General features: G+C 38.4%; 1 protein-coding gene across 1 annotated transcript in view; it reads right to left on the bottom strand.

The window, feature by feature from the left end:
- Positions 1 to 26,538, bottom strand: part of FTSH11 (FTSH protease 11) — a 310,557-nt gene that overhangs the window by 226,100 nt on the left and 57,919 nt on the right. Inside the window, exon 4 of the mRNA XM_089436336.1 lies at positions 2,304 to 2,423. Within this exon, the coding sequence (XP_089292462.1) occupies positions 2,304 to 2,423 (120 nt within the window). The remainder of the gene's footprint in view (positions 1 to 2,303; positions 2,424 to 26,538) is intronic.

Below are 26,538 nucleotides of genomic sequence, written 5' to 3' on the forward strand. Positions count from 1 at the left end.
AGTGGGTTGTTGATGGATGCAAACTGAACCCGAAAGATCATGATGGGCCTATTAATTTCCTAATTTCAAATTTGGTTTTAATTTCCTTGCAACTTTTATACCCATAAAATTATTTCTACAATCACAGAATATAAAAGTTAAAACACGCTGGAAATTTTAACAAAAAAAGAAATAGTGGAAGCACACACAGGAAATCTTTCATACAGCAAATAACCTTCCAATTACTCTTCACTTTTATTATCTAAATAACTAGAGCTCACTTGCTGGGAAAATGGTGTTAATTTTTCAAGTGCAATATAGACAAGCACAATTTTTTGCTACAGATAATTACTTCCGATGATATTGTTCTTACTTTAGCACATTCCAAATCATTAGACATTTATACTTCAGAAAATTTCAACCATAAATGAAGTAGGGCAATAGAGATCACAGTAAAATAAGCATGCACAAGAGACACAAAAAGTTTACCTTGGGAAAACCCAACCTTAGGAAAAACCCAGCAATATTTTCTTAGGAGAAATGGTTCAATTCAACAAATGTACAATCTATTTTTTCCCAATCTAACTTGGTCAAACTGACCACATAATTCACATAGGCCAAATTTGATCAAAGACTGAGAAATTCGGCCTTCTACTACAGATAGTCAACTCAGGTCAAACAGACTAAAATTCGGCCTCTGCAACTACCTCAAAAAAACCAGTCAACCTACCCAGTAAAGATTCGATCAACGACGGTCAAACCACTCATAACAGGTTCAACGAACTGCCCAGACTTTCGATCAACTGCCTCAATTAAACTGCGGTCAAATAGATCAGAAGGTTCATTCAATGCAAGTCAAACTTCGTTGGTCTTGTCTCCCTCTCCTCCACGCATGTGGACAGAAAACAGAAGAATTGATGACCTGAATCACTTTCCAAATGAGAGAGGTCAAATGTCAATGTATAGAGGTCAAAGTAGGAGGGTTTTGACCAAGGGTCAAATCCATTTGTATGGTGGGGCCGACCTGTCAGACTGGAGCCGACATGGACTCAAAAAATAGTATTTTTCTTTCTTTTAATTTGGTTGACTTGAATACCAACCGCAGCGAGAAAAACTCAACAAATGGCCCATAGTGAGATATAAAATTTATATAGCAAAATTAGAGCCTGTAAAATATGCCCCTAATAACCCTGATCTGCACGGAGGTGAATTTTCCTCCACTCATGCTACCTCTACAGCTCTCGAAAACCTCGCAAATGTAGCCAATCTCACACACACCCTCCACGTGAGTGGCCCATAAATTATTCTCCCCACATGTGGGGCCTCTCTATAGCTCAATTCATTTACACATGCAATCTTTAGCAATTTCTAGAGCTCTAAAAATCAATTCAACATTACCCTCCACTAAATTTTCCTTCTAGAATTTTCTATCATTGCTACAACACTTCTTTTCTCTTCAGCCCTGGGTATTACACTCACTCTTGTTATGTCTTTCTCCTCTCCTTAGCCTTGCTTTTATAATTTCTAATTGACCTAAATCCCTAACCCAAATCTCCAAAGTGATGGGTGGTTAGGATTAAATCCTAACCCACTTGAAATTAGTGATTGAGAATAAAACAAATTCACTAAAGTAAATAATTTCCCTTTCCTTAGTTTCTTTAGCTCAACAGCCAACATAATTAATTATGTGTTTTTCCTAAGTTCAACATAGGCTAAATTACAAAAGCAACTAAATAAATTGAGAAAGTATGCTAAGAATACAATGCTTGACACTTAGCCAATGCAGAATATTTGTCCGTTGCTACAATCATCAACAAAGCCCACCCCAAGGTATGGACTTTTGTCAACTACTAGTTGATTGATGTTCTAGATGTATGATATATTTGGGATTTAGTTCTAACGACCAGGACTTTGTTAATCTTTATGTTATCATGGATAGTGTTATGGATTGTTATGTGCCCTAAAAGTTAAGATTTGTTGTGAGGTATTTTTTGTTGCAAACCCATCTGATTTGACCATATTTGGGGTTGCTGCTTAAGCAGCCCATTTTTTGTATAAAATGATATATACATCTATTGTTCATATTAATAGTTAAAGGAAGAATTTAACCAAAAAGATGCAATATAATAATTGATGAGCAATTACTTTCACCAAGCTGGAGATTCTCCCAGCAGCAGCTTGTGCTCATGCCTTAGAAAGCTTGTATTAAATAAATAGGACCTATAATTTTATTATTACAAAACAAAAAAAATAAATAGTAACAAAGTGAGAGATAAAATTCCCTATTTAGCTATTTGCACTCTAGTTTGTAGCAAAATACCAACCTTCGGTAACTTCCCACCCAAACGTGTAAACTTTGAGGGGTTCTTCAAATACTCAACAACCTCTTCAAGTTCTTGCTTTGCTTCATCACATCCTTTGACATCCTTAAACGTTTTGGAGTTCTGAAACAAGTACACGTTAAAAGTGAACACCAACAAATAATCTGGATGACATCAAAATAAGCACCATTTGCATTTTCATATTCATAATGACTCCACACGAACAAAAATTTCCAATAGAAACAAACAAACATGAAGCCTCCAAATTTCAACTTATATAAGCAAAGTGCCAAAGACTTTGTTGGAGGGAAATATAAAAGTCACATAATACTGGCAATAATCTTTTTACTCAAATATAAGTTACAAGAAATTACTTCAATTCAGCAAAGAAATGTAATCATAAGCTTTAAGTGTATCTTTGTGCTTTGACTATCCCAAGGGTGGGAATTTTCAACAAAAAACATTAAGCTATGCTGCATCCAATAGAATATGACACTAGTATACCCAAATGAAGATGAAATGTGCCAGATATATTTAGCACAATCTTCCAAACAACTTTCTCGTAATGGTTCTTTTCCTTGAGCTTCTTGTACTTGGCTTACTTAAGTAGCAAGCAAATGGCAAATACGAAAAATTTCAAAAGAAAAGAATCTATTGTTGGAGATAAGCACAGAATATACTCTGTACTTCTAAGCAACATCTGATGATACTCTTGAGGGAAAATATCATTATGTTTATGTCATTGATGTAGCTAGAACAGAATCAAAACAAGCCTGAAATTTGTGACAAAATTACAGTGCACATACAGAGAAAACTAGGAAAAGAATAAATAAATGACTTTATCGTTAATGTCCCAAGGATGCTTCTCTCACACCATAAATCACCATAGGTGGGAAATTTATAGCACCTTAGTCATTTAGGTGGTACAACTACCTAACCACCAATTACAATAAATTTATATTAGCCAAATTTAACATGCAAAGTGAAAAAGCCATTAGTTACTCCTAACAGCACCTATTGAGTGTTACCACTCTAACAACCACAGTTCGCACATGAAATAGAACTGATTATTGCATTTTAACCTTTATCAATACATAATGTTCAAAACTTTACCACTCTAATTTTACGAGTATAACAAGATTACTACAAAATTGAATACAACTCTAATTTTGTGTACTAAAAGATTATTGCAAAATATGAATAACTTTCCTAGCATGTCTTCACCAATGCAACATTGCTTCAATTCTAGGGATTTTCTCCATGCTCCATCTGATTGTCATAACCCTCACTCTGAAGGTACATATCCAACAAACACCCCTAACACAATCTCCCACGTCTATCAAATTGCCATCACCCTTTTCATTTGAAGGTATTGTTTGGTTGGACTTCTCTAACCAAAAAATCAACTATACATCCTTTTCTTCAGAACCCCTTCTCTAGACAGTTACATGAGTTGCTAAATTGAAAACTAGAAGACTTTACTGGTTTCAACAGATCAATGGGGTAAACTTCAACATATTTGCTCATGCTTTAAGAATTAAGCCTGTTGCAATCAAATTGTCAAATTTCCGGGGAAGCAGAAGTACCAAATTTTTCAACAACGATCAGAACACATATCAGCAGTCCATGTGTCATGGTCATCCCATTTTGCAAGTTATATATTGTAAATGATTTTAGTAAACCTTGAGTCTATGTAACAATCCAGGTAATCCTATAATTTGATGACGAATTCCATCCTAGGAGGTTTTTTAATCTCACTGATTACCTGTGTTTTTCGACACCGCTAATCAAAAGAATTTTTTCCCTCCAACTTAAACCCCCAAATCTAGGGTGAAATTTATCGTCGAATTATTAGGTGAGTCCTAATATTTTAGTCGAGTCTGATGTAAAAGTAGTTGAGAATAATTTAAGCTAATTGGCTAAATTATTTTATTACAAATCACTTGGTTTACTAGATCATATTGTGTCGCAGATGGGTTATTTGTCTTGAGGGTCTAAGACAAATGTATATTCCCTCTTTGAGTCTTGTAAATGAAAAATCATATGTATTAGAGGGTTGGAAAAATAATTGATCCCCTCATGTGTAAATTAATTAATTTTTCGAGCAAAATAAAATTAAATCTTAAGCCAGAAAATTAATTAATTAGAGTCAAGTTAAATTGTCTTAGGAAAATAAATTCTCCAAATAGAAAATTCATGGGTCTTAAAAGAGTCAATTTTTAAAGGTCCTCCACCTAGGGAATATTGTATTTTTCAAGAAAATTTAGACCCTTGGACCTTGGTGGTTAAATCAAAGTCAATTTTTTTAGAACTAAATAATAAATTCAAAAATTCCTCAAAAATAACAAATCAAGGGCCAAGAATAAAAGATCTTAGTGTTTATCAACGACCAAGACTATTTTAACAAGGATCAAAGAAATTAGCCATTATTTTTCCATTTGGAGGATTTATCTATAAATTAGAGAGTCAGTTGAGCCTCTAGTCATCTTGATCTCTAGCTAGAATTGTTGCTGAAGCATTTTGTAAACTATTGTCCCACTGGGAACTATTCTTTTTACGATAATAAAAGACTTTGGGGTCCAACTCAAGGTGTTCTTGTCGTTGATCTGTCATATGTATTGACTATCGGCTTCCTATGTGGTCCTTTATATTGTTATTTTGAGATAATGCATAGTGTGTGCAAGTACTCAATTCTTGGTCTCCAAGTTCATAGATTGTAGGCAAGGGTTACTTTGCTTGGATCTCTAGTTTTTATATGGTGGATTGAATCTTCGATTAGGTTATAGTGAGCATTAATTTTTCTGAAGCGTTTTAGCCATTCTTTCAATGAAAAACAAAGTAGAATTTTTCACGAAAGAAGTATCGAAATCTTCAGTCCAAGTCGAAAAAAAGGAAACAAACATAGATCCCATTAATCTCACAATTCAGACAAAGCCAAATCCCATTGAAATGAGGACATACTCGGAGGTTGCAGTGCAAACGATGGAAATTCCAAGTGATGACTCAATAGCCAACTCAACAACATCGGTACCTTAAGAAAATTAGGAAATTGCCACACTCATGATAGGGAAACTCAAGCCAGAAGAACTCCTTATTGACATCCAAATCACAAGAACAAACATCTCAATTAATATGTGTATCTATATCACTCAGACTATAAACAACAAACTTATGTTCCAAGGAATACTAAAGTTTATGCAATCCAATTATGTGATAACAATTCATCACAAGTTTCCAGTAACCACAAGGCTCCACAGAAGATTAATTTAGGATGGTTAGATCATTTCTTACTTCAACAATTTTATTTAGCACTCCAATGATCTCATCATCTTGTATCAACGAAGATGACAACTCGAAGAATTTTGAAAGATGCAAGACAAAAATACAAATGACACGCCTTGTAAGCAATAAGCTTTGAGGACAATGCTTTTTGAAGAGGAAGGCAATGTTATCAATATACTTTTATAAAAATAATATAAATATAGTCATGATTAATTAGTGAACATTAATTAGTGATTAAGACGGAAGAGGCATGTCTAATGGGACATGACCTTCAAGGAAGAGACACCTGCCTAAGTATATAAGCGGGACTCGTTTGTAACAATCAAACATCTCTGTACATTCAACAATTCTTATATAATATATATTACTCGTCCTACAATGGATATTTACATATACCAGATCTTCTGAGTATTTTGTTGCATATACGAACTTTGTTCGTTATTGTGTGACTGGTTTTTCGTGTATTCCAATGCAAATTTTACTTGATGAATGGTGTTATTTATGTTTTTATTCATTACTGTCAGCAGATAAATTACTTTGTTGTGTATAAGTAATAAGAATAGTTAATTGAGTTAATAGCAGCTTCTACGTAGCAGAAATTTCACAAAGCGCACTAAGAAACCCCTGAACATTTAGATTATGCAATCTCAACAACTGAATCCTCAAATTCCAACAATCCTTCTAAATTTCTAGCCAGATCTTGGGCAAAACTGGTGGGGAAAATGTGCAAAGAAAAAGGTTAAAAATGTAGAATGTTTACACCCATTTATTTTCAAGGTTTTGTGTAGGGGTCTCCTTTGTATAGACTTGAAGGGGGGTTGAATGGGTGACTCTTGGGGACCAGCCGAATTACAATAATAGGAGGTCGACTTGAATTATTTGGAGGCAAAAATTTAAATTCAAAATTTGCATTTTCCACATGATGAAAATACTGACCATGGCTACCATATTTCCAACAATAACTTCATCTTTAATAAATGTGACCAGTGATCACAATATTTAGAAATATTTCATAAGATCTTTTGCTCAAATAATTTGATTTTCCATTGACCCAAAAACAAAATCCAACCTGACCATGATCTGCAATACATCCAAGCATTGGACTATTGTATAGTTAGTTATCTTCTTTCTTCTTTCTGTTTGCATATGCAGTTTTCAAAACCTGCAGATTTCCCCCAAAGTTGTTATCATTCTGTAATATTCCTTTTTATTTATTTAGCCGAAAATACCCATAAAATATTACAACATAATTTGTTTCCAAAAACACTGGTAAAATGCAACACAACTCCACAAAAATAGCTTTGATACCACTGTAATATTACTAGCTAAAATACGCTAGCACAACTTGCCAAAACATGAAATTTCTCTTTTAGGAATTTTGACAAACACTTTGTGGGCAAGATTTTCTTTGAACACTTTGTATGCAAAATAAACACACACTTACAACAAAGATATTTTAAGGCACAACCAGAATTTTATTAACTTGATCAAGGCATTTACATGCCAAATATCGACTTGTGAACCTGTAGTACAGCGACGCCAAATAGCTACAATAACTTGACCCTCTGAAAATAACTTGGCCCCAACAAGCAAATTCCGCCTAGAAACAAGATAACTCAGCCTCAGAGAAATAACACAGCCCTCAGCAAATAATTCGGCCTTCTCCAGCAAATACTCGACCTATCAATGGAACTCAACCTTCTCCAATAGGTGAAATTAGCCTCCAAGAATAATGAGTAATTCGGCCTCCAATAATGATGAACTCGGCCTCCAAGGATAATGAGCAATTCGGCCTTCAATAATCGACCTCCACAAATGATGTATTCAGCCTTCAAGAATGACTCAGCCTTTCTACAGCAAATAGACTCGGCCACTAGCAATTATACTGAACTCCGGCAAATGGGATTCGACTCCAGCAACTGATCAAACCTTAGGGAAATGAACTTGGCAATTGATCTCAACTTCCAATAAATGAACTCGACTGCCAATAATAAATTCGGGCTTCTAAAAATGATGGCAAATAAAACTCGGCCCAGCAACATCAATTCAACCTCCAGAAAATAAAAATAAATTCGACCCTCTAGAAACTGCTCCAAAATCACCTCCAAACTTTAGACACAAATGAGTGACTTCCCCACGAGCCAACTAGGGTGGCACTCTAGGTCCATTGAAATAAACTGAAGTGTCACACACGAAACCCTTGCACCAGACTCACTTGAGCCAAATCAATTCTCCAAAAATATAAATAAAATAGAATGATTGAGAAGTGACTCCCTCTCCCTTTTTAAAGATTTGTTGGATTTGTTACCACACAATCTAGCAGGGCCCTAAAGAAGGGAAAACCTAAGGGACAACCAATAGACTAAGTGACAACAATGGGACAATGACCCGTTGTCACCTCAGTGAAGGTTCCTTCCTCTTTATGGACTTTCACCGATGGGAGGAGTTCAGGTAGGAAGGAAATCACTTAGAATGAATAGATCAATGGTTTCGATATGAATTGATTCCACTAGGCCCATTCAAGGCGAGACACAACAATGGCTCAATGCTTCAAGGAAGCTAACATACTCTCCAAGAAAAGCCTTAAGACAAAGTGATCAAGGCTTACGGTTTTAGATATGATGATAATAATAGGTATTCCTAAGGTCAAGACTCTAGGTGATGAGGAAGGATCCCTTAAGGAAGCTCTTTGTGATGTTTTAACACTTCAAAGAGGCGCTTCGCTCCCTTTGAGAGACCTAGGAGATACTTGCAATAGACCTAGGCTTTTATGAATAAATGTGGGAAGAAATACTTCCAAGATTCTCAATAGCTCAAGGAAAGGGAGAAAGTATTTCTTACGATTTATTCCAACAAATACTATGCTCATACACCCTCAAGAAAGTCCCTTAGTCTAGGAGAAACAAGGTAAGGTTTCCCTTCTAGGGCACAAAATTTACGGATGAGGAACCACGAGAAATCCACCAAAATCGGAGATCCTCTATGCAAGACACTGAGAAAGAGTCTTGTCCTCACAGAATCCCAAAATTCACTCTCTATAGGAATTCACTTGATGCTTTAAATTAACCGTCCTTGAAAAAGGGGCTGAAAATTCAAGGAGAAAATATGGAGAATAGAGGAGTTGATCACCAAGTTTCTCGGACTAGTGCCCAGTCATTTGGGCTATGTAGTCTTAGATAATTATAAAGTGGCTAAAATCATCCTTAAGGAGGCTAATGATTCATACCCTAGTAATCAACCTTTAGCATTTACCCACTCAAGATTTATGGAGTTTTATGGACAAAAGAAAAAATTTCATCCACTAGGAGCATTCAACATTTGTAATACAATGAGTAACATATACAATTGCCAACCAAATAACTTTCCAAAAATGATTTTCAATAATTAGGGCACAATAGCGTTAACCTAGTTGCAACAATTCCATATATTAGACATCATTTCAAGAAAATATTCAACAAGAAGCACTTACAAGATGACAATATGATATATCTAACCACAAATCTTGAGATAGCTCCAAAGAAGATTGAAAATTTCAGCCCCAAATGTCAAAATGCATCAAAGAAACTCCAATAGCTTCTTCCAAATAAAAACTGTGAGTTCCTTTACAAGAGAAGAATCCAAGTGATGATGATGATCTCTCACAAATGAGAGTGAGTTATATTTATGTGTTGAAAAATGTAACTAGTGTCGGTCTTCATAATGTAATGAAATGTTAATTTTATCATTGATTATATTCATTACTATTACTATTTTATTTCTAGTCAAAGCATATTCTTCATGCTTATAGGGTTAATTGAGTCAAAAATAATATTTTGTCAGTCAAAAGAAATTTATTTGAGTCAGTTCCCATTTGGACACTTTTTTAAGAAAAGAAAAGAAAATTTTATTCAGTCAAAGTCCACCAAAATTCTCAAGTTGACCTGGGCTCCAAGAGCTACCTATTCGACCTCCTAGGTAGATATATATAGGACAGTGTTGAGAAATCATGTTGCTTGCATAATAGGTTAGATTTCTCATACTTGATCATTCCTTGTGAATGTTTTTTGGCTTCTTATTATTTTTATTATGTTCTTTTTCATCAAACAATTACCAAAACATAAACATGAAGATCACAAAAGACAATGACTACAAAATATAGGCTCCAAGCAAGGGAAAACCCCACAAGGGGGAAACCCAACCAACTTCTCTTCTAATAGAATCAGATCAAAGTGAGAAATCCAAAAGCCAAGATTAACACAAGAATCTAGCCTCCCAGATACCAAGTCAAGCCCTCCAAATTTTGCATCATCATGGTAGAATTCATCAATATCGATCACAAGAGATAACAACAATTTCATCTCATATGCCTCAAGAAAATCGCTTTTATCTTCGATCATCTATCACAAAAAACTTGTATTTATTTCAAATCATCCTCGCTTTATTTCAGATTATCTCCCACAGAAAACTCGCATCGTTTCAGATCATCACAAAAAGCTCACATTATCTCATATATATAACCAAGAAATTCGCATTTCTTTGTAGAAGTATAACCTCAGGAACTCACACTTCTTCTCAAGAATGAATCCTCTGAAATTCGCATCTCCTTGCCTCAGAACTCACCACAAAAAGCATTGAACTGCTTGCACATTTGGTGGAGGACGTATGCCAATATATGGTTTTTCTAACATGCGAAAAGACATCTTTTGAGTGAGCCAACTTATCATCCTAGAGGGCAAACTTGGCAGTGTGAGGTGAATAGACCCAAAATAAATTTTGAAAATCATTTTCTCCTTTCCTCTACAGCAAGTCCAAATAGGACTTTGACTCAACAAATCCTAGAAGCATGAAGAACATGCCTAAATAATGAAACAATAATAATAAAGAATTTTTCCTCTTTTTCTTCTTTTTTTGTTGTTTACATAAAATACATAATGATACAAGTACAATGATAATTATGAAGACCAAAACTAGTTACACTTTTCATCACTCCCTCTTAACTAGGAAGGCATTGATAACTACACAACATAATACAAGGATACCTCTCAAATTGAAATATTCTCATTACAAGAGTTCGGATGATAAGCATCATCAAGCATCAACATCATAACTCGCGTTGTCAATTACAAAAATAACAAGGCCTTGACTGACAAGCTCTAACTCTCCACTAGATTAGAGCACAATGCTGGGAAGCATACATTTGGACACCACCACCATCGCCTCTCAAAGAACATACCCCATCCGGATGCTCATCAGGTATGTCCTTACAGAGTATTCATATCTTGGATACCCTGCCCTATCCTCAAAGAGTATCAGTCCTCGAGACTACTCCTATCTCGGATTCCCAATCCTCAAGGAGTATCAGTCCTCGGGACTACTCCTATATTGGATTCCTGATCCTGAAGGAGTATTGTCCCCAGATGCTTATCCAATCCTCCATTCTCCCTACTAGTTCCTTCACTATACTTATGGTTGTTAGTCTTGGCCTAGTGCATGAAACATGGAGAATATGGTGTCCATCATCACTCACTCTCAACCAGGCAGGAGATCCTTACTCCCTCTCAACCAAGGATAGATAATCATAGGCTTCAGCTTGTCTCATTCATCGGCTACTTATTCTTTTGTGGAAATCTTGTTGGAAATTGTAACTAGGTTCGTTCTTCATAATGACCTATTTGTAATCATGACTAAACCTATCTAGTATTTACACTTTTCAACTGACAATTCGATCACTTTGAAGGACATACATTCATCATCATTCATGCATATCTTCCACACCTAACCAATGCATAAAAGGACAAAAAAGTAGGAGAGAAAGAGCTCGCACAAGTGGAGGAATTTCTGTGAAGAAAAGGACGAATTTCAGAGATCATTGCAGGCCCAAAATTTCAGGAGAAAAATTTCAAGGAGGCTTGAAACTTCATGGGCCGAAATTTCAGGAAGGCATATGTGACCTTTGTTGACTTTTGAATTTGGAGGTGACTTAGACGACAGTTGGACTATTGAAATATATAACTAGGTTCTCTTTCTTAGCCAACCAATGAAATTTCATGACTGTCAAGGGAGGCATGTTATGACAGCAATGCAGCCCTAATTCTCGCACGTGTGAGAGGTACCCTCGAGAATTAGGGTCCTTTTCCTTCGTTAGATAGATAGGCTTCTTCTCTTGTCTTGGGAGGCCTTGTAGGCCTACTTTCAAACCCAGACATCACAAGATTATGGATTGCTTGTCCCTGATCCCTCAAGTAGAGCATTGAGTACCACATTTGTCATATCTCTGTCAGACATGACTTCCCCAATCTCTTAAAGTTGATCTCTCATTTCAGATATTTTCATGAAGTAGGGAGCTATTCCTTCATTTGTTATCTTCATCTTGTACATTCATTTCCCAGAGATATTACTGTGAAAATTCTATCACTACAACAACTGATTTATTTTTCCTACTTATTCCACAATAAGTTTATTTATGAAATTACTTCAATAAACATTAAAATAAATATTGTTGCAGACATCACACCGTAATACAAAAACAAACATATGCACAAGCATTAACACATTGACACAGATATTTTAGACAACAGTCCCTGGAAAAACCCAATGTGGGAAAACTAGTGCATCAAGGGAAGATTTTATTGTTCAGCAAGTTTTCTGTACAACAGGGTGCCAAACTGGCTTACCCACAAAGAGAAATAATTCTCCAGTTCTTCTCCCAATCCCAGCGTCATCCCGATTGGCCCCTGCGTGGCTCTCAAACCCTCTGCGTCAGCCCTGGGCCTCTCTACGTCACTCATGCATGCCCAACAAGTGATTGTGCAGTCTTCTGCTGCCTCTGCATCTGCCTGAAAAGCCCTACGTCTGCCTCTTCTGCCTCAGCGCTGATCTCCAGTGGCTAATCCCGCCTCTCTACTCCGTACTCGCTGCTTCCTGACTGCTCACCAGACCACTAGTTTAATTTCTCAGCTAAACCCGCTCAAGAAATTGAACTGACTGCTCTCCCTCAATGTATTTTCTAAGTGACCCTCAAGCCTCCTCTTATACTTTTCTCGTTGACAAATCAACGGTCGAGATTAAGTCCCTAATCAATGGCTAAGATTAGATCTGGCTTGATCCATGACTTTTGGACCATTCTAACAAAATTTTATATTAATACACATTAATATTTTATTTTCCCTAAGTTTAGACTTAGGGACTCCACTAAAAATATTAATTATTTTAATATCTCCCAAACTGTTTAGCATCTGCCCAAACCCTTTCTGAGTATTGGAGATCTCATGTGCCTTAGCCTCTCCACCAATATTCGTGGCTAGAGCACATCCGATGTTACCCCAAATCAACACTCCCTCTTAGCGAGGATTGTGCTCTAGTAATACTCCTCACTAAGTATCACCCTGATCATCCGGCATCAGTCCCTGTGCTGATGCTAAGCCTCCCTGCCCAACATCCTCTGCACTACTGCATCCTATATACTGCTACCCATGGCTCTACTACTGCCACTATTGCATCTGTACGACAACTCCCTCTACATCCATGCTGTTGTTGGTCCTTTCTCCCAACACTACATCCGCACTGCAACTCCCTCTGCATCCTTGCAGTTATCACTCCCATTTCTGCTACTGAAACGGGTTCTTTACCATCCCCATCTTTTCCCTGAAGTAGTCAACTTTTGTCCTTCCAAGGGCCTTGGTGAGGATGTCCACCACCTGTTCTCCTGTAGGAGTGTAGCTCAACAGTACAGCTCCTCGTTGGACATAGTCCCTGACAAAGTGACACCGGATATCAATATGCTTCGCCCTATCATGAAACACTGGATTCTCAGAGAGTTTGATGCAACTATGATTATCACACATGATCCTCGTCGCCTCCATATTCCTTCTAAATAGGTTCACAAGAAATTTTCTAAGCCATATGGCCTCACACAAAGTTGTGCTCGCTACCATATATTCTGCCTCAGATGAGCTCAGAGCCACAAACTTTTGTTTCCTACTGCACCAGGAGGTCATTCCTGACCCAATGTTGAAACAGTACCCAGAGGTACTTTTTCGATCCACTGAACTTATTGCCCAATCAGCATCAGTAAATCCACTCAATCTGATATCCTTACTCCTGGTGTACAAGAGTCCATAATCGACTGTTCCCTGTACATACTTGAGAACATGTTTGGTTGCTGCCCAGTGCGCCCTCTTTGGTTCCACCATGAACTGACTGAAGGTGTTGACAGAGTAGCAAATGTCTGGCCTGGTATTGACCAAATACATCAGCGACCCTATGAGTTACCTGTATAGGGTGGAATCGACATCCTTGTCTTCTGATGCATCAATCTTCTTCCAATTGGTGATCATTGGCATAGCCATAGGTCTACAGTCCTCCATCCCGAATCTTTTCAGGATTTTTGTAACATACCTCCCTTGCCCAAGGAAGATTTCTCCCTTCTGCTGACAAACTTCCAACCTTAGGAAGTAGTGCATTCATCCCAAATCCTTCATATCGAATTATGTGGCTAGATTCTTCTTGCAGTCCCCAATGAGTCTGGATGACCCTGTTAGAAAGAGATCATCCACATACAATACTAAGATCTACAACCACATAGTAGAGATTCGGATCCGCGGCACTCTTGACAAACTCCATGTTTTGCAAGTAGCCATCTATTCGACCATACCATGCTCTTAGTGCCTATTTCAACCCATGCAAGGCTTTCTTCAATCTGCATACATGAGACTTCTTCTCATGAGTTTCAAAGCCCTCTGGTTGTTCAATGTATACCTCCTCTTCTATTACCCCATTCAGAAATGTTGTTTTGACATCCATTTGATGGATCTCCCATCCCATCTGGGCTGCAAGAGATATCACGGTCCTAATAGATGTATACCTAGTTACCGGGGCGAAGGTCTCCTCATAGTCAATCCCTTGCTTTTGAGCATACCCCTTAGCGACAAACCTGGCCTTGTATTTCTCAACACTACCGTCTTCAACGTATTTGATCTTGTAGATCCATCTTGAACCTACCACTGATCTGTCTTTAGGTCTTGGCACCACCTCCCAGACACCATTTACCATTATGGAGTTGTATTCCTCTACCATCGCATCTAGCCAAACCTGATGTTGAGCTGCCTCTTTGAAACTGGCAGCGTCTCCATCCTGAGCTACTAATGCCTGATATCTATCTAGCTATTTTCGCTCCTTCTTATTGTTTCTTCGCGCACCGATGAAGTCCTCTGCATCTCGCAGAATCTGACAAAGTTCCCTGCTAGTTCTGCCAGCAAGTGCTTCTGTTCGCTCCTCCTCATCCTGAGAATCTCCCTGTCCTGAGGAAGAATTCTTTAATTATGTTGGTTGAAGAGGCTTAACAAACGGCTCCTCTTTCAACTGCTCCTCAGAAGGCATCTCGCGAGATCTTCTGAAAGCCCTGTCCACCATAAACTTTACATCTCGTCATACTACTACCTTCCTGCTCCCTGGAAGATAGATTCTGTATGCCATAGCGTTCTCACTATATCCTGCCAGATACCCCTTTTCTGCAATATAATCCAGCTTCTTCCTCTTTTCTTCGGGTATGCGACAATATGCCAAACTCCCAAATATCTTGAAATAACTAACTTCAGGTGTCTTCCCTGTGAAGACTTTCTCTGGAGTAATCTTGCCCCCGATGAGTAGTCCTGTTCTAAACATAGACTGCTGTGTTGCATGCTTCTGCCCACAGGAATTTTGGCATATCCTGATCATACATCATAGCCCTAATTGCTTCTACAATAGTCGTGTTCTTTCTTTCTGCTACCCCATTCTGCTCTGGAATATATGGAGTTGTCCACTCTCTTTTGATGCCCTCCTTAGCGCAAAAATCAGTAAAGTCCTTATCGACATATTCTCCACCATTATCTGAGCGCAAAACTTTCATTTTCTTCCCAGTCAGATTCTCCACTAGAGACTTGAACTTCTTGAATTGACATAAAACCTCATCCTTGGTTTTCAGAAAATAAATCTCGGTTTTCCTTGAGTGGTCATCAATGAAGGTAAGGAAATACTCAGCACCAATGAGAGCTTTGACAGACATAGGTCCGCAGATATCAGAGTGTATCAATCCTAATACACTCTTGGCCATGTGTTTGCTCCTAGCAAATGTTTCCTTGGCATACTTTCCTAGAACACATCCCCTGCATACATCATCTCATTCCATACTCAGATCCGGAACTCCTATTACAGTGCTCTTGAGAATTCTCAGGGCTCCATGCTGCAAGTGACCCATTCTTTTGTGCCATACTCCGTTCAAGTCCTTGTCTCCATGATTGCTTATTAGTGCCATTGGTGATTCTAGTTGCAATCTATACAACCGATTACTTTTGATCCCGATCTGCACCTTCCTTTTCCAACTCGGTTGTTTGACATATACCTTCTCCTTGATGAAGTAGACATCATAGCCCTTGCCTTGTAGTTGCGACATGGAAAGTAAGTTCATCCCCAATCCTGGTACATGCAGTACATTTGTAGCACGGAACCATTCTCCTGATTCTGTTTGAAAAAATATGGTACCCTTCCCTACTGGAGTACACTTTGCCTTGTTCCCCATGGTGATCTGAAAGTTCATCTTCTCTTCTCGATATTCTGAGAAACACTCCCTGATTCCCGTCATATGCTACGAAGCTCCACTGTCTATATACCATACTTCTAATGATGCAACACTAGTCATACACGCCACTTCTTCCAGCCTGGAAACCAACATAGAGAAATCAAAATCTCTTTCTCTTGTGCAATCTTCTGAAAATCTATGTGAGTTCCCTGACGTGGAGGCCTTTGCATCATGGTCTCGACCCATAACTGATTTTCCCTTTCTGTCTCTAATTACTTGCTCTGATACCATGTGAAAATTCTATCACTGCAGCAACTGATTTATTTTTCCTACTTATTCCACAGTAAGTTTATTTATGAAATTACTTCAATAAACATTAAAATAAATATTGTTGCAGACATCACACTGTAATACGAAAACAAACATATGCACAAGCATTAACACATTGACACAGATATTTTGGACAATAGTCCCCAGAAAAACCCAATGTGGGAAAATCGGTGCAGCAAGGGAGGATTTTATTATTCAGCAATTTTTTTGTACAACAAGGTGCCAAATTGGCCTACCCACAAAGAGAAATAATTCTCCACTTCTTCTCCCAATCCCAGCATCAGCCCAGCTAACCTTTGCATGGCTTTCAAACCCTCTACGTCAACCCCTACTTGACTGTGTCAGCCCTGGGCCTCTCTACGTCACTCACGCAGCCCCAACAAGTGACTACGCACTCTTCTGCTGCCTTAGCGTCTGCCTCTCCTGCCTCAGCGCTGATCTCCAATGGTTGATCCCGCCTCTCTGCTCCGTACTTGCTGCCTCCTGACTGCTCAACAGACCACTAATTCAATTTCTCAGCTAACCCCGCTCTAGAAATTGAACTGACTGGTCTCCCTCAATGTATTCTCCAAGTGACCCTCAAGCCTCCTCTTATACTTTTCTCATTGACAAATGAACGGCCAAGATTAAGTCCCTAATCAACGGCTAAGATTAGATTTGGCTTGATCCATGACTTTGGACCATTCTAACACAATTTTATATTAATACACATTAATATTTTATTTTCCCTAAGTTTAGACTTAGGGACTCCATTAAAAATATTAATTATTTTAATATCTCCCAAACTCTTTAGAATCTGCACAAACCTTTTTTGGATATTGGAGATCTCATGTGCCTTAGCCTCTCTACCAATTTTCGTGGCTAGGGTGCATCCGATGATACCCCAAATCAACAATTACTTCTCCAATTGTGGATACCGAGAATAGCTCTACTAGCTTATCATAAATTTCTTTTGATGTCTCAAATTTGGAGACATAAGGAATGAGAGAGTTTTTGATTGATTCTATCATAATCCTCTGAGCTCTTGTCTCATCCTTATTGTACTTGGCTAAGGCTTGAGTTTGTTCCTTAGCAGGGATAGCGATATTCCCTTTGACATGTTCTAAGAGTTCATTCTGCTTGAGAAGTAGATCAGTCCTCTTCTTCCATGCAAGAAAGTTATTGGTACCTACCAATTTATTGCTTTCCTTACAAAAAGACATTGATGTATATTCAGAAGGAGACATGTATTTACTTGATACATTTTTGAGATGTAATGGATTTGCTCAATCCTTGAAGACTTGATGCCTTGCCTTCCTTGGATTTTGATGTTCTTCAAGTTGCCTTCTCCAAGTGGACTTGCTAGATGACGAGATTTGCTTGATGAATTGTAGCTTGATGTAGGTCCTACTTCAATCTGCTCTTCTTTGTAGGTGCCTTTATGTAAGGCTCTTCTTCTAGCATTGTAGACCTTCTTGATGAATGATGGATTGTAGACCCTTCTTGTCCTTGAAGTGATTGAGACTTCTAGGCTTGATGCTTCAACCTTGTAGATGCTTCTCCCTTGATGAGTGTTCTTGATATGCCCTTTCCTTGATGTGTCACCTTAGCTCTGATACCATGTTGAAGAATCTAGGGCAAATGGGTGTAGTGTGATTCTTCGTTACTTGATAACAATTTGTGGACTCTTTTTACTTTTCTTGTTGGTTTAATATTTCTTCGTCTTATTATTAATGCATGTGTGTGCGCTTCATCAAACTACTACCAAAACATAATAACAAGAACACAAGATGTTGGCTCTCTGCCAGGGCTAAAACGTCTCTTCTCTTGAGAGGAAAACCCTTAAGTGAATTTCTCTTATTGAAGCTTCTATTGATCAATGCCAAACCCTAGACCCTTGACAAGAATATCCTCCAAGAACAACAGTCCTTTCCTCTTTCTACACCTTGTTTTCCGACACTTCTTTTGGCACTTCGTTCTCCAGCACTTCTTCTGACACTTTGTTTTCCGACACTTTGTCTTCCTTCTTCCAGCACTTCGTTCTTCTTCCAATTGTTGGTAATTCTTATTATACTTGCTTTAAAAGACATGCCTTTGATGAGACCCTTCCCTTATGATGATCCCTTCACTTTCTTAGCCAACCAATGAACTTTTATGACTGTCAAGGGAGTGTTTTTATGACAATAGTGCAGCCCTAATTCTCGCACGTGTGGGAGGTACCCTATGGAATTAGGGTCATTTTCCCTCGCTAGATAGATTCCTTCGTGTGCAGGCCTTCTTTCAAACCCAAACAACACAATATTATGGATTGTTTGTCCCTGCTGTCATATCCGCAGATTTTTCCTCCTCCTCCTCGCACGTGTAACTGTTTCTAGCCCTAGAAACAATCCCCTACTTTCACTGTTCTTTCCTCCTTACTTCGTTGCCCTTGTAGACCCTTTACTTCATCTTCCTTCATTCCTCTTTTGCCTCCTTTCCTTTACATATTTCAGAGCTGATTGAATGCATTATAGAGGAGTGGACAACCTCTATATATAGAGGATTGTCCCTCCATTTAGGTCGACTTGTCACCTGTTTGCAGGCTAACTTGAAGATGGTTTCTTTGGAGGTATTGCATGCTTGAAGGAGCTTCTTGATGGTGCCTTGGCATAGGAGGAGACTTGACTTTTCTTGGAGGTATTATCTTGACTTTAATACATATTTATACAAGGTGTAACATGCCCTTAAAGTCTTTAACCTTTTTCTTTTGACTATTTGACTCACCTATAGCACTTTAACTAGTGCTAAACCTATTTCAATGAGCAAGAAACTCATTGACATATATCATAAAAATAATATTTATTTTCTTGAATAAATACAAATATCAAAAGTACATTTATGAAGACCGAACCTAGTTACATTTCCTTCAACATAATTCGCCACCATGATCACTCTAGCACTCCAAAGACCCTTTTTTATCATCTTGCCTTCGAACTCTTTTTGTTATGATTCCAACAAGCTATTACACTAGGGTGTTCCTCCAAATAATCAAACCCCAAATAGCAACTCAAGCACAAAAAATTAAATTATCCCTGATAATAACCTTGTTATAAGGGAGTTGTCAAAATGCAACTGAACCAAAATCAACTATGCAGAACGGATCCTAATGATTAAATATGGCAAGTGATCCCAATCGGAGCCCATAAAACTCCTCCAAAACCCTCTGAGGCCACCAATGGTGTAATCCCACTCCTATGACCTATCTAACACAAGCTCTAGAAATCTCCCCTAACCACATCACAAGGTAATCCAAAATTGGGGACATTACACATTCTTGAGTGTCACTAATATATCCCCGTTATGAGCTACAGATATTTGGTCCTGACGTGCCCTAGAATTGAAGCAGTATGGTTAAAACAGAAAGCAACAGGTTTTAGCAATTGAAAAAATGTTGAAATTTGCAAGCTAGGGAATGAATTTCCTTAAATAAAAACTCATTTCTGACAATTTTGGAGCGACTTTCTAAAATTAGAAAGTCATGTCTAGAATCTCAAGTATGACTTTCCAAAAATAGTAAATCACCTTGCATCAATTGGTAATCAAGTATAGTTGATAGAAAATCAATTAAATTATCATTAACCAATCTTAACAGTTCAATCTCGACTTAATCATCAATATTATTATTATTTTCCTTAATGTTATTATGATACTATTATTAAAGAGAATTACAGGTCACCTTACCTTCATCACCTCACACCTCAACATGATGTCTCATATAGCACTACGTATCTCTATCTCTCTCTCTCTCATGCACTCATTAAAGAAATGGCATATTCCTCTTACACTCATTAAAGGCATGTCATAAAAGATTCCTCTTACACTCTCTTTAATGCATATGTTACACTCTTCTTAACTAACGCATGCATACCTATCCTTAATAGCATAAGTTACTAAGGCATGTGTACCTTTCCTTAATGGCATAAGTTACTACGGCATGCATTTCTCTCCTTAATGGCATGAAATACACTTTCCTAAATGGCATATGTTACTCTTCCTCAAGGCATTTGTATTTCTCGTCCTTTATGACAAGAATTTGATGATGCTCCTATATTTGTATCTCATATCATCTCATCTTCTTACTACTTGTGCATTGTGAAAGAAGAATTTGATATCGAGAGAGAGTTAAAGAAACTTGAAGAAGATTGTGAGAGAGAGAGACTTGGAGAGTAAGAGAAGAACTTGGTGAGCCAAGGTTGATTCAGTGTTTCAGTGTTGATTCAGATGAAGGAAAGGATGATTCAGTGTCTACATCTAATGCTGCTACCAGTGATCTTCATGCTACAACTTGTTCAGATTTGGATGAGCTTACTCATTCTCTTGATCTCTGTTGAAAAATTGATATCTAATAGAAGAAGAATCTAGTTGGGTTTTCCCCTTGTGGGTTTTTCCCTGGTCATTGAACCTAAAATCTTCATGTCCCATTTTGTCCTTGGCTATCTTCTATTGTGCATTTGGTTTATGTTCCATCTACAATTGGTTAACTAATATTGTAGCAGAAAGAAGTTTTGGAATAAGTGATTGTTATGGCATAGAACATCAAAGTTTTAACATGGTATCAGAGCTTTGGTGAAAACAAACCCAAAAAGATACAAGTTGTCAATTCTTTGCAGAAATTTTACTTCAACAAGATCTTACTTCTTGTTGAAACTTGTTGCCCAAGAAGATAAGAGCTATCACTTCTTTGCAGAAATTTTACTTCAAAGAGATCTTGCTTGCTGCTGAAATTTGTTGCTCAAGAAGATAAGTGTTGTCACTTCTTTGCAGAAATTTCAATTCAAAGAGATCTTACTTGCTGCTCAAATTTGTTGCCCAAGAAGATAAGAGTTGTCACTTCTTTCCAGAAATTTTACTTCAAAGAGATCTTACTTGTTGCTGAAATTTGTTTGACTTGACGAAGATGTCTTCTTCTTACCTCAAGAATGGAGAGCAGTTGAATGATGCTTCGAATTCTGGTCCATGGAAGGCAAGATTAGATATTACTCTTGAAGAACATGATGTATTGGAACATGTGGAAGGTGAGGAAACGTAACCACCAGAAAATTTGAATGTTGTTGTCAAGGCCAAATTCAAGAACAAAGAATTCAAGGCTAATAGAGTATCCTTGATTCTCTTGGAGACCATCTCATCACTTATGTCTCCAAGTTAAAGAATTATGAGGAAATATATAACAAGTTGATTGGAATGTATCAAGTAAACAACTTGAGTCAAATCCTGGCATTGAAGAATCAACTCAAGGATATTAAGATGAATAGAGGAGAGAATTGTTACCCAGCACCTGTGGGTAGTGTATATAGGAGAAAAATTTTATCCTAGATTGTTCTCAGCCGACAACCAAAGCCTCATGCAGCCACTAGATAGCTCGATGTGCCATTATCTCTGCCACCTAAGCCATCCATGTGGTCCCTGGCCCACTTGTTCTCATTGTATGTTTGAAGGTGGGCCTCCCGACCCCGAAGGTATGGCTTTTCATTGGTATGGTTGAGTGATTTTTCTTACTTGTCATGGACGCTTTTGGGCATGGATTGGTGGGGGGATTCGACGAAAAGAGTGGGCTAGGTTTGTACTGTTCTCTCCATTAACGGATTTTATAGTTAGCACTGTATCCTAGTCCCGTGGGATCTCCTTTACTGGCCATTGGCTTTAGGGTTGGAACTACATGGGAAATCATGATTTTGGTTGCGTGATCCCAATTTTGCTTGGAACGTCCCGCCACCCGACACCATATACATCACCCCCTTCCACTCATTTTAACCCCATTCATCATATTTCCCATTTGGGTCCACATGGGTCCACATAGGGTTGGCCTACCCCTCCCGTTGTCCACACCTTGGGTCGGGCCTAAAATGATGCTAAGAGGTTGATGCAGCTAAAAAGAAAAGAAAAAACATAATTGGCTACTCTCAACAGGAAACGTACCACAAAATGCAAAAGATGGTCAGGACATACAAATTTAGCACGTGGGCAAAAGCCAAACATGAGCTCTACCCTTTACTCATGGCCATCACCCTGTTTCCTATGGGCCCTAAGATGAGCCCCCTCTATCATTAAAGAACCCATCATTGTCCCAACCCTAATAGGCAATGAACTACCTCACCTTAAGGGAGTATCCATTGCTATATATTACACAACATGCTCTCATCCCCTGGAGCCCCGATTAGTTATCAAGAAAAATCAATCAAAGGCAAAAGGCATATGATGAAGGGTCGAGAAACAAAGGTCAGGGTAACTCATGTACCACGATTTTCTCCCTCCTACACTCATATACCCAAGTGTAGGCTTCCCTTATTATAGCTACCCTTGTACCACGACATGTGGTCTAAATGATTCCCCTGATCCCCACTCTGTTCCAATACCATATCATTTGCCACCTGCCACTTAAGGGATGTACCATGAACATGTCACCCCCTTTAAATGTTGAAACCACTTAATAGTGTTCTTGATTAACCCCCTTGTTGAGCTTGGAGACACTTGTACATGCCAAATCCCACTATGGAAGGGCATGCCACCATGAAGTGCCCTATTGATTCCATGACTTGTAAGCTCTTTTACTTGATTATTCTAATGATTTGTTGTATTAGAGAGCAAGGGGATGCATTGGATCTTATGTAGGATTGCAGGTGGGTCTCAATTTGGGGTTTGGTCTCCGTATATAGGGTCCTAGCCCTCCAGAGGGCCACATTGGCACTTGTAGGGTGAGTGTTGAGTGCCATGGGCCTCCACATTAGCAGAAAGTACTTCATGGATCCCCAACGCCACTCATTGATTGTTTGTGTTCCACCTTTTCGGAAGAGGATGATGCACCTGGTTCACTGTGCCCACCAACTCCAAACTTGCACCATACACTTGGCAGATGATCCGGGGTCCAGATGAGGGCTTACGACATCCTCCTAGCCCTTACAGATGGTTTACAAGCAGTTTCGATCCACTTGGAGACCCATGAGGATGTCCTTGTGCCCCTCACACCCACTTGGGGGCCACAGGGATTTGCTTGGAAACAAGGGGCCAATCCCTTGTCCACTATGTTCGAGGTCCATTCTCACATCATGGCACACTCAAGACTTTGTTAGGCCTTATCAACGGCCCAACGACTCATTATATTGATTATTCTACCCTCTTGAGAGGCTTCTTTTTATGTTATTGGGTTATCTTAATCGGCTTGTCACCAAGTCATGTCATAATGGAGCATTATTTTATTAGTTGGGGCTAAGTAAGACAAATTAGGCTATTCAAATCCCCTATTGGATTGTATAAATAGATGAGAGGATGATTCATTTCTCTCATCATTACTTGGATTGGATTAGTATCTCTTATGAGATTTTTGCACTTTTTGCTAGGATGAATTTTTGGGGCTTTTCTTGATGCACTATGATGTTTGGATTTCGCTATTGTTTTTGGAGCTTTTCTAATGCGAAGTTGATAAATGGATATACTCTCTCTCTCATAAAGTCAAAATTTTGATGTTATTCTTGTTATCTTACAGGTTAACTACATGTATGTTGTTATCTTTATTCTTGTATGGGTTAAATGTAATGTGAAATTCTTTTGGGACCTTGAACAAGTGATTAAATGCATGCATTGACCTTTGAGGGATTGGGTGAATGTTCCTAGAGGCAACTCTCAAGTTAAAAACCTTGAAACTTTGTCTCTTTCGCAAATTTGAAGTACAAATCTCTATTCGTCTAGTTGTTGCCCTTGGAGAGGCTAGCAAAGATCAATTAGTGCTCCTTAGCTCACGAAATTTCGTGATCTATGTGTATCTTGACTCTGTTAAGCCTAGGCAATAAGGCACTAATCGTCACATCCCTTTGGTGGTCAAAATAACATTTTGTTTCTTCATTTCGTCCAATTTTAGGCCTTACCCCAGAAGGTCTCCTAGGGCATCACATGAAATCATTTGTAGCCATCCAAATTCCTTGAAAATTGGTCCACTACTATGTTGTATTTTGCTCAAGAGGTCCTCCAAATTCAAGCAATTTTTATGGTGAAATCCCGAGATATAGCAAGCCCTAGCCACAAGACCATTTCTTGTTGTAGGTTGATTTTGGGTTAGTGAACTCATTAGGATCATTGCATCTAAATCTCAAAAGAAAATTTGTCCTTTGATCCTATTCTCTTCCCTAATTAGGTCAAGCCCCTCTTTGGCCAATCAACTCCATACCTTTGACCTAGTTTGGGTCCACCTGGGTTCTCTATGGTCCTCATAGCCCTTCTTAGAGAGCCAATCACCTTGCTTCTCAAGCAAGTAAGCTATTTAATTGAGTCTCTCTTGTGAATAGGCTTTAGGAATCACTCCTCATCCGATCATTGACCCATTCATCATTGTGATTCCTCTTATACCAAGTCTCCTCCCATCAGTGAAAGTCTGTAAAAAGCATGGAGCCTTAGCTGAGGTGACATTGGGTTATCGCTCCATTGTTCCCCCTTGACATAGTAGTTGCTCTATAGGATCCCCTCCTTGGACTCCTGCTAGTTTGAGTGAAAACATTTTGGTGTCGTTTTCAAGGACACGACACATGTCTTATTTCCCTTACGACATCATTGACAATCATTCTTGGCAACTCCACTGGCTAGTTCTTCATTGAACTTCAAAGTTAAAGTTTGTAGGCTGAAGCAAACACCTATCAAGACATTTTAATTCACCCTGGCAACTCCATTTTGATCCTACTATGCAAGATCATGAAAAATTGACTATGGTCAAAGAGAAATTACCCTTGGCTCTCCACTTGCAAAACTCAATGACCAAGATCTTCAAGAACTACAAAAGAATGTGGACAAATGTGTTGAGTTTTATGAAGATTTATTGGAAAACATGGATAAGAAATTTTCATGCTCAGGTTTCATGGGACAACACAAAAACAACTCTACATAATAATGTGTGCCTATGAGAAGGATCCTAGTTGCTTGTTTGAATTTACTAGATGAACCTGTGCCTTTAACATTTTGACTGACCTTATTAATGAGAAATATTATAGTCAATCACAAAGACCCATAGAATGTAATCAGTTAGATGATCAGGGTAACCTTGAAGAAAATTCAGATGTGGAAGATGATCATGAAAATGAGGAATATATAGAAGAATGGGATCCATCTAAAGAAAATCGTGATGACCATAAGATTGTAGAGGGACTTCAGAATGCAAATTTAAGGATTGAGAATGTCCATGTCATGAGTGAAAGCCATATTGAAGTCTACGAGGATGAACACAATCAAGTAGGGACATGTTGTCGCTCGGATTGTATAGGCACCGCAACAACAGCTCGAGGCGAGGCTATCACTCTGATCCCCGCCCACTCTGTTCTAGTTATTTCCCAAGAGCAGGCTATGGGGGGTAGTCCCTATGGAAGTGAGATGATGGAAACCAAGTTGTGAACCAACTTGCCTGGGAGACACAGTTGAGTGGCCTAGCTACTTGATAAAAATTAAGCAAGACTTCATGATCTAATTAGATTTGAAATTGAGCCTAGTGCCTTATGGAGACAAAATTCTTGCTTATTATAAATTATGACTAAGTAACAGGATGGAAAACTGCAGCTTAGATGAATAACTAACCTATATGAAATGAAAGACCTAAAATCTCAGTGTGATGCAAGGATTTTGGTTGATTTTAGATTATATGCCTAGTCTAAATGAAACCTCTCCCTTAACTATTTTGAGATCAGTCTTCAGAATAGGTTGTGGGATGGAAGCCAACAACAAGCAAGCAAAGGCTTGATTAACAATACCTCCCCCTGTGTTACAACCACCCAGTGCCTCTGGCATTGCAGAGACTGTGGCTCTGACAACTACAAGGTCACTGTGTTAACCACTAAGAAGGGTTGAATCCCTCAAGCTAGATGAGAAAGGGTTTTCCTAAGAGCCTATCAACCAAGCTTATGTTTGAAGGTAGGCTTTTAATGCAAGCTAAGCCTAGAATGTTTATGCAATGATGATGAGTGAAATTCTTAGTTTAAGATTGGCTTAATATTTTAAGTATCTTAAGTTATGATGAATCCTTAATGAAAAGAGTACTTATTAACGAGTTATGTCCAATCTCACAACCAAGAAAGTGCCAATTTACTTTGTACCAACAAT

The sequence above is a fragment of the Pinus tabuliformis genome, chromosome 5_2 (assembly GCF_031772625.1).
Source record: "Pinus tabuliformis cultivar Carrire ecotype Pingquan chromosome 5_2, CPIR1, whole genome shotgun sequence".
Lineage (NCBI taxonomy): Eukaryota > Viridiplantae > Streptophyta > Pinopsida > Pinales > Pinaceae > Pinus > Pinus tabuliformis.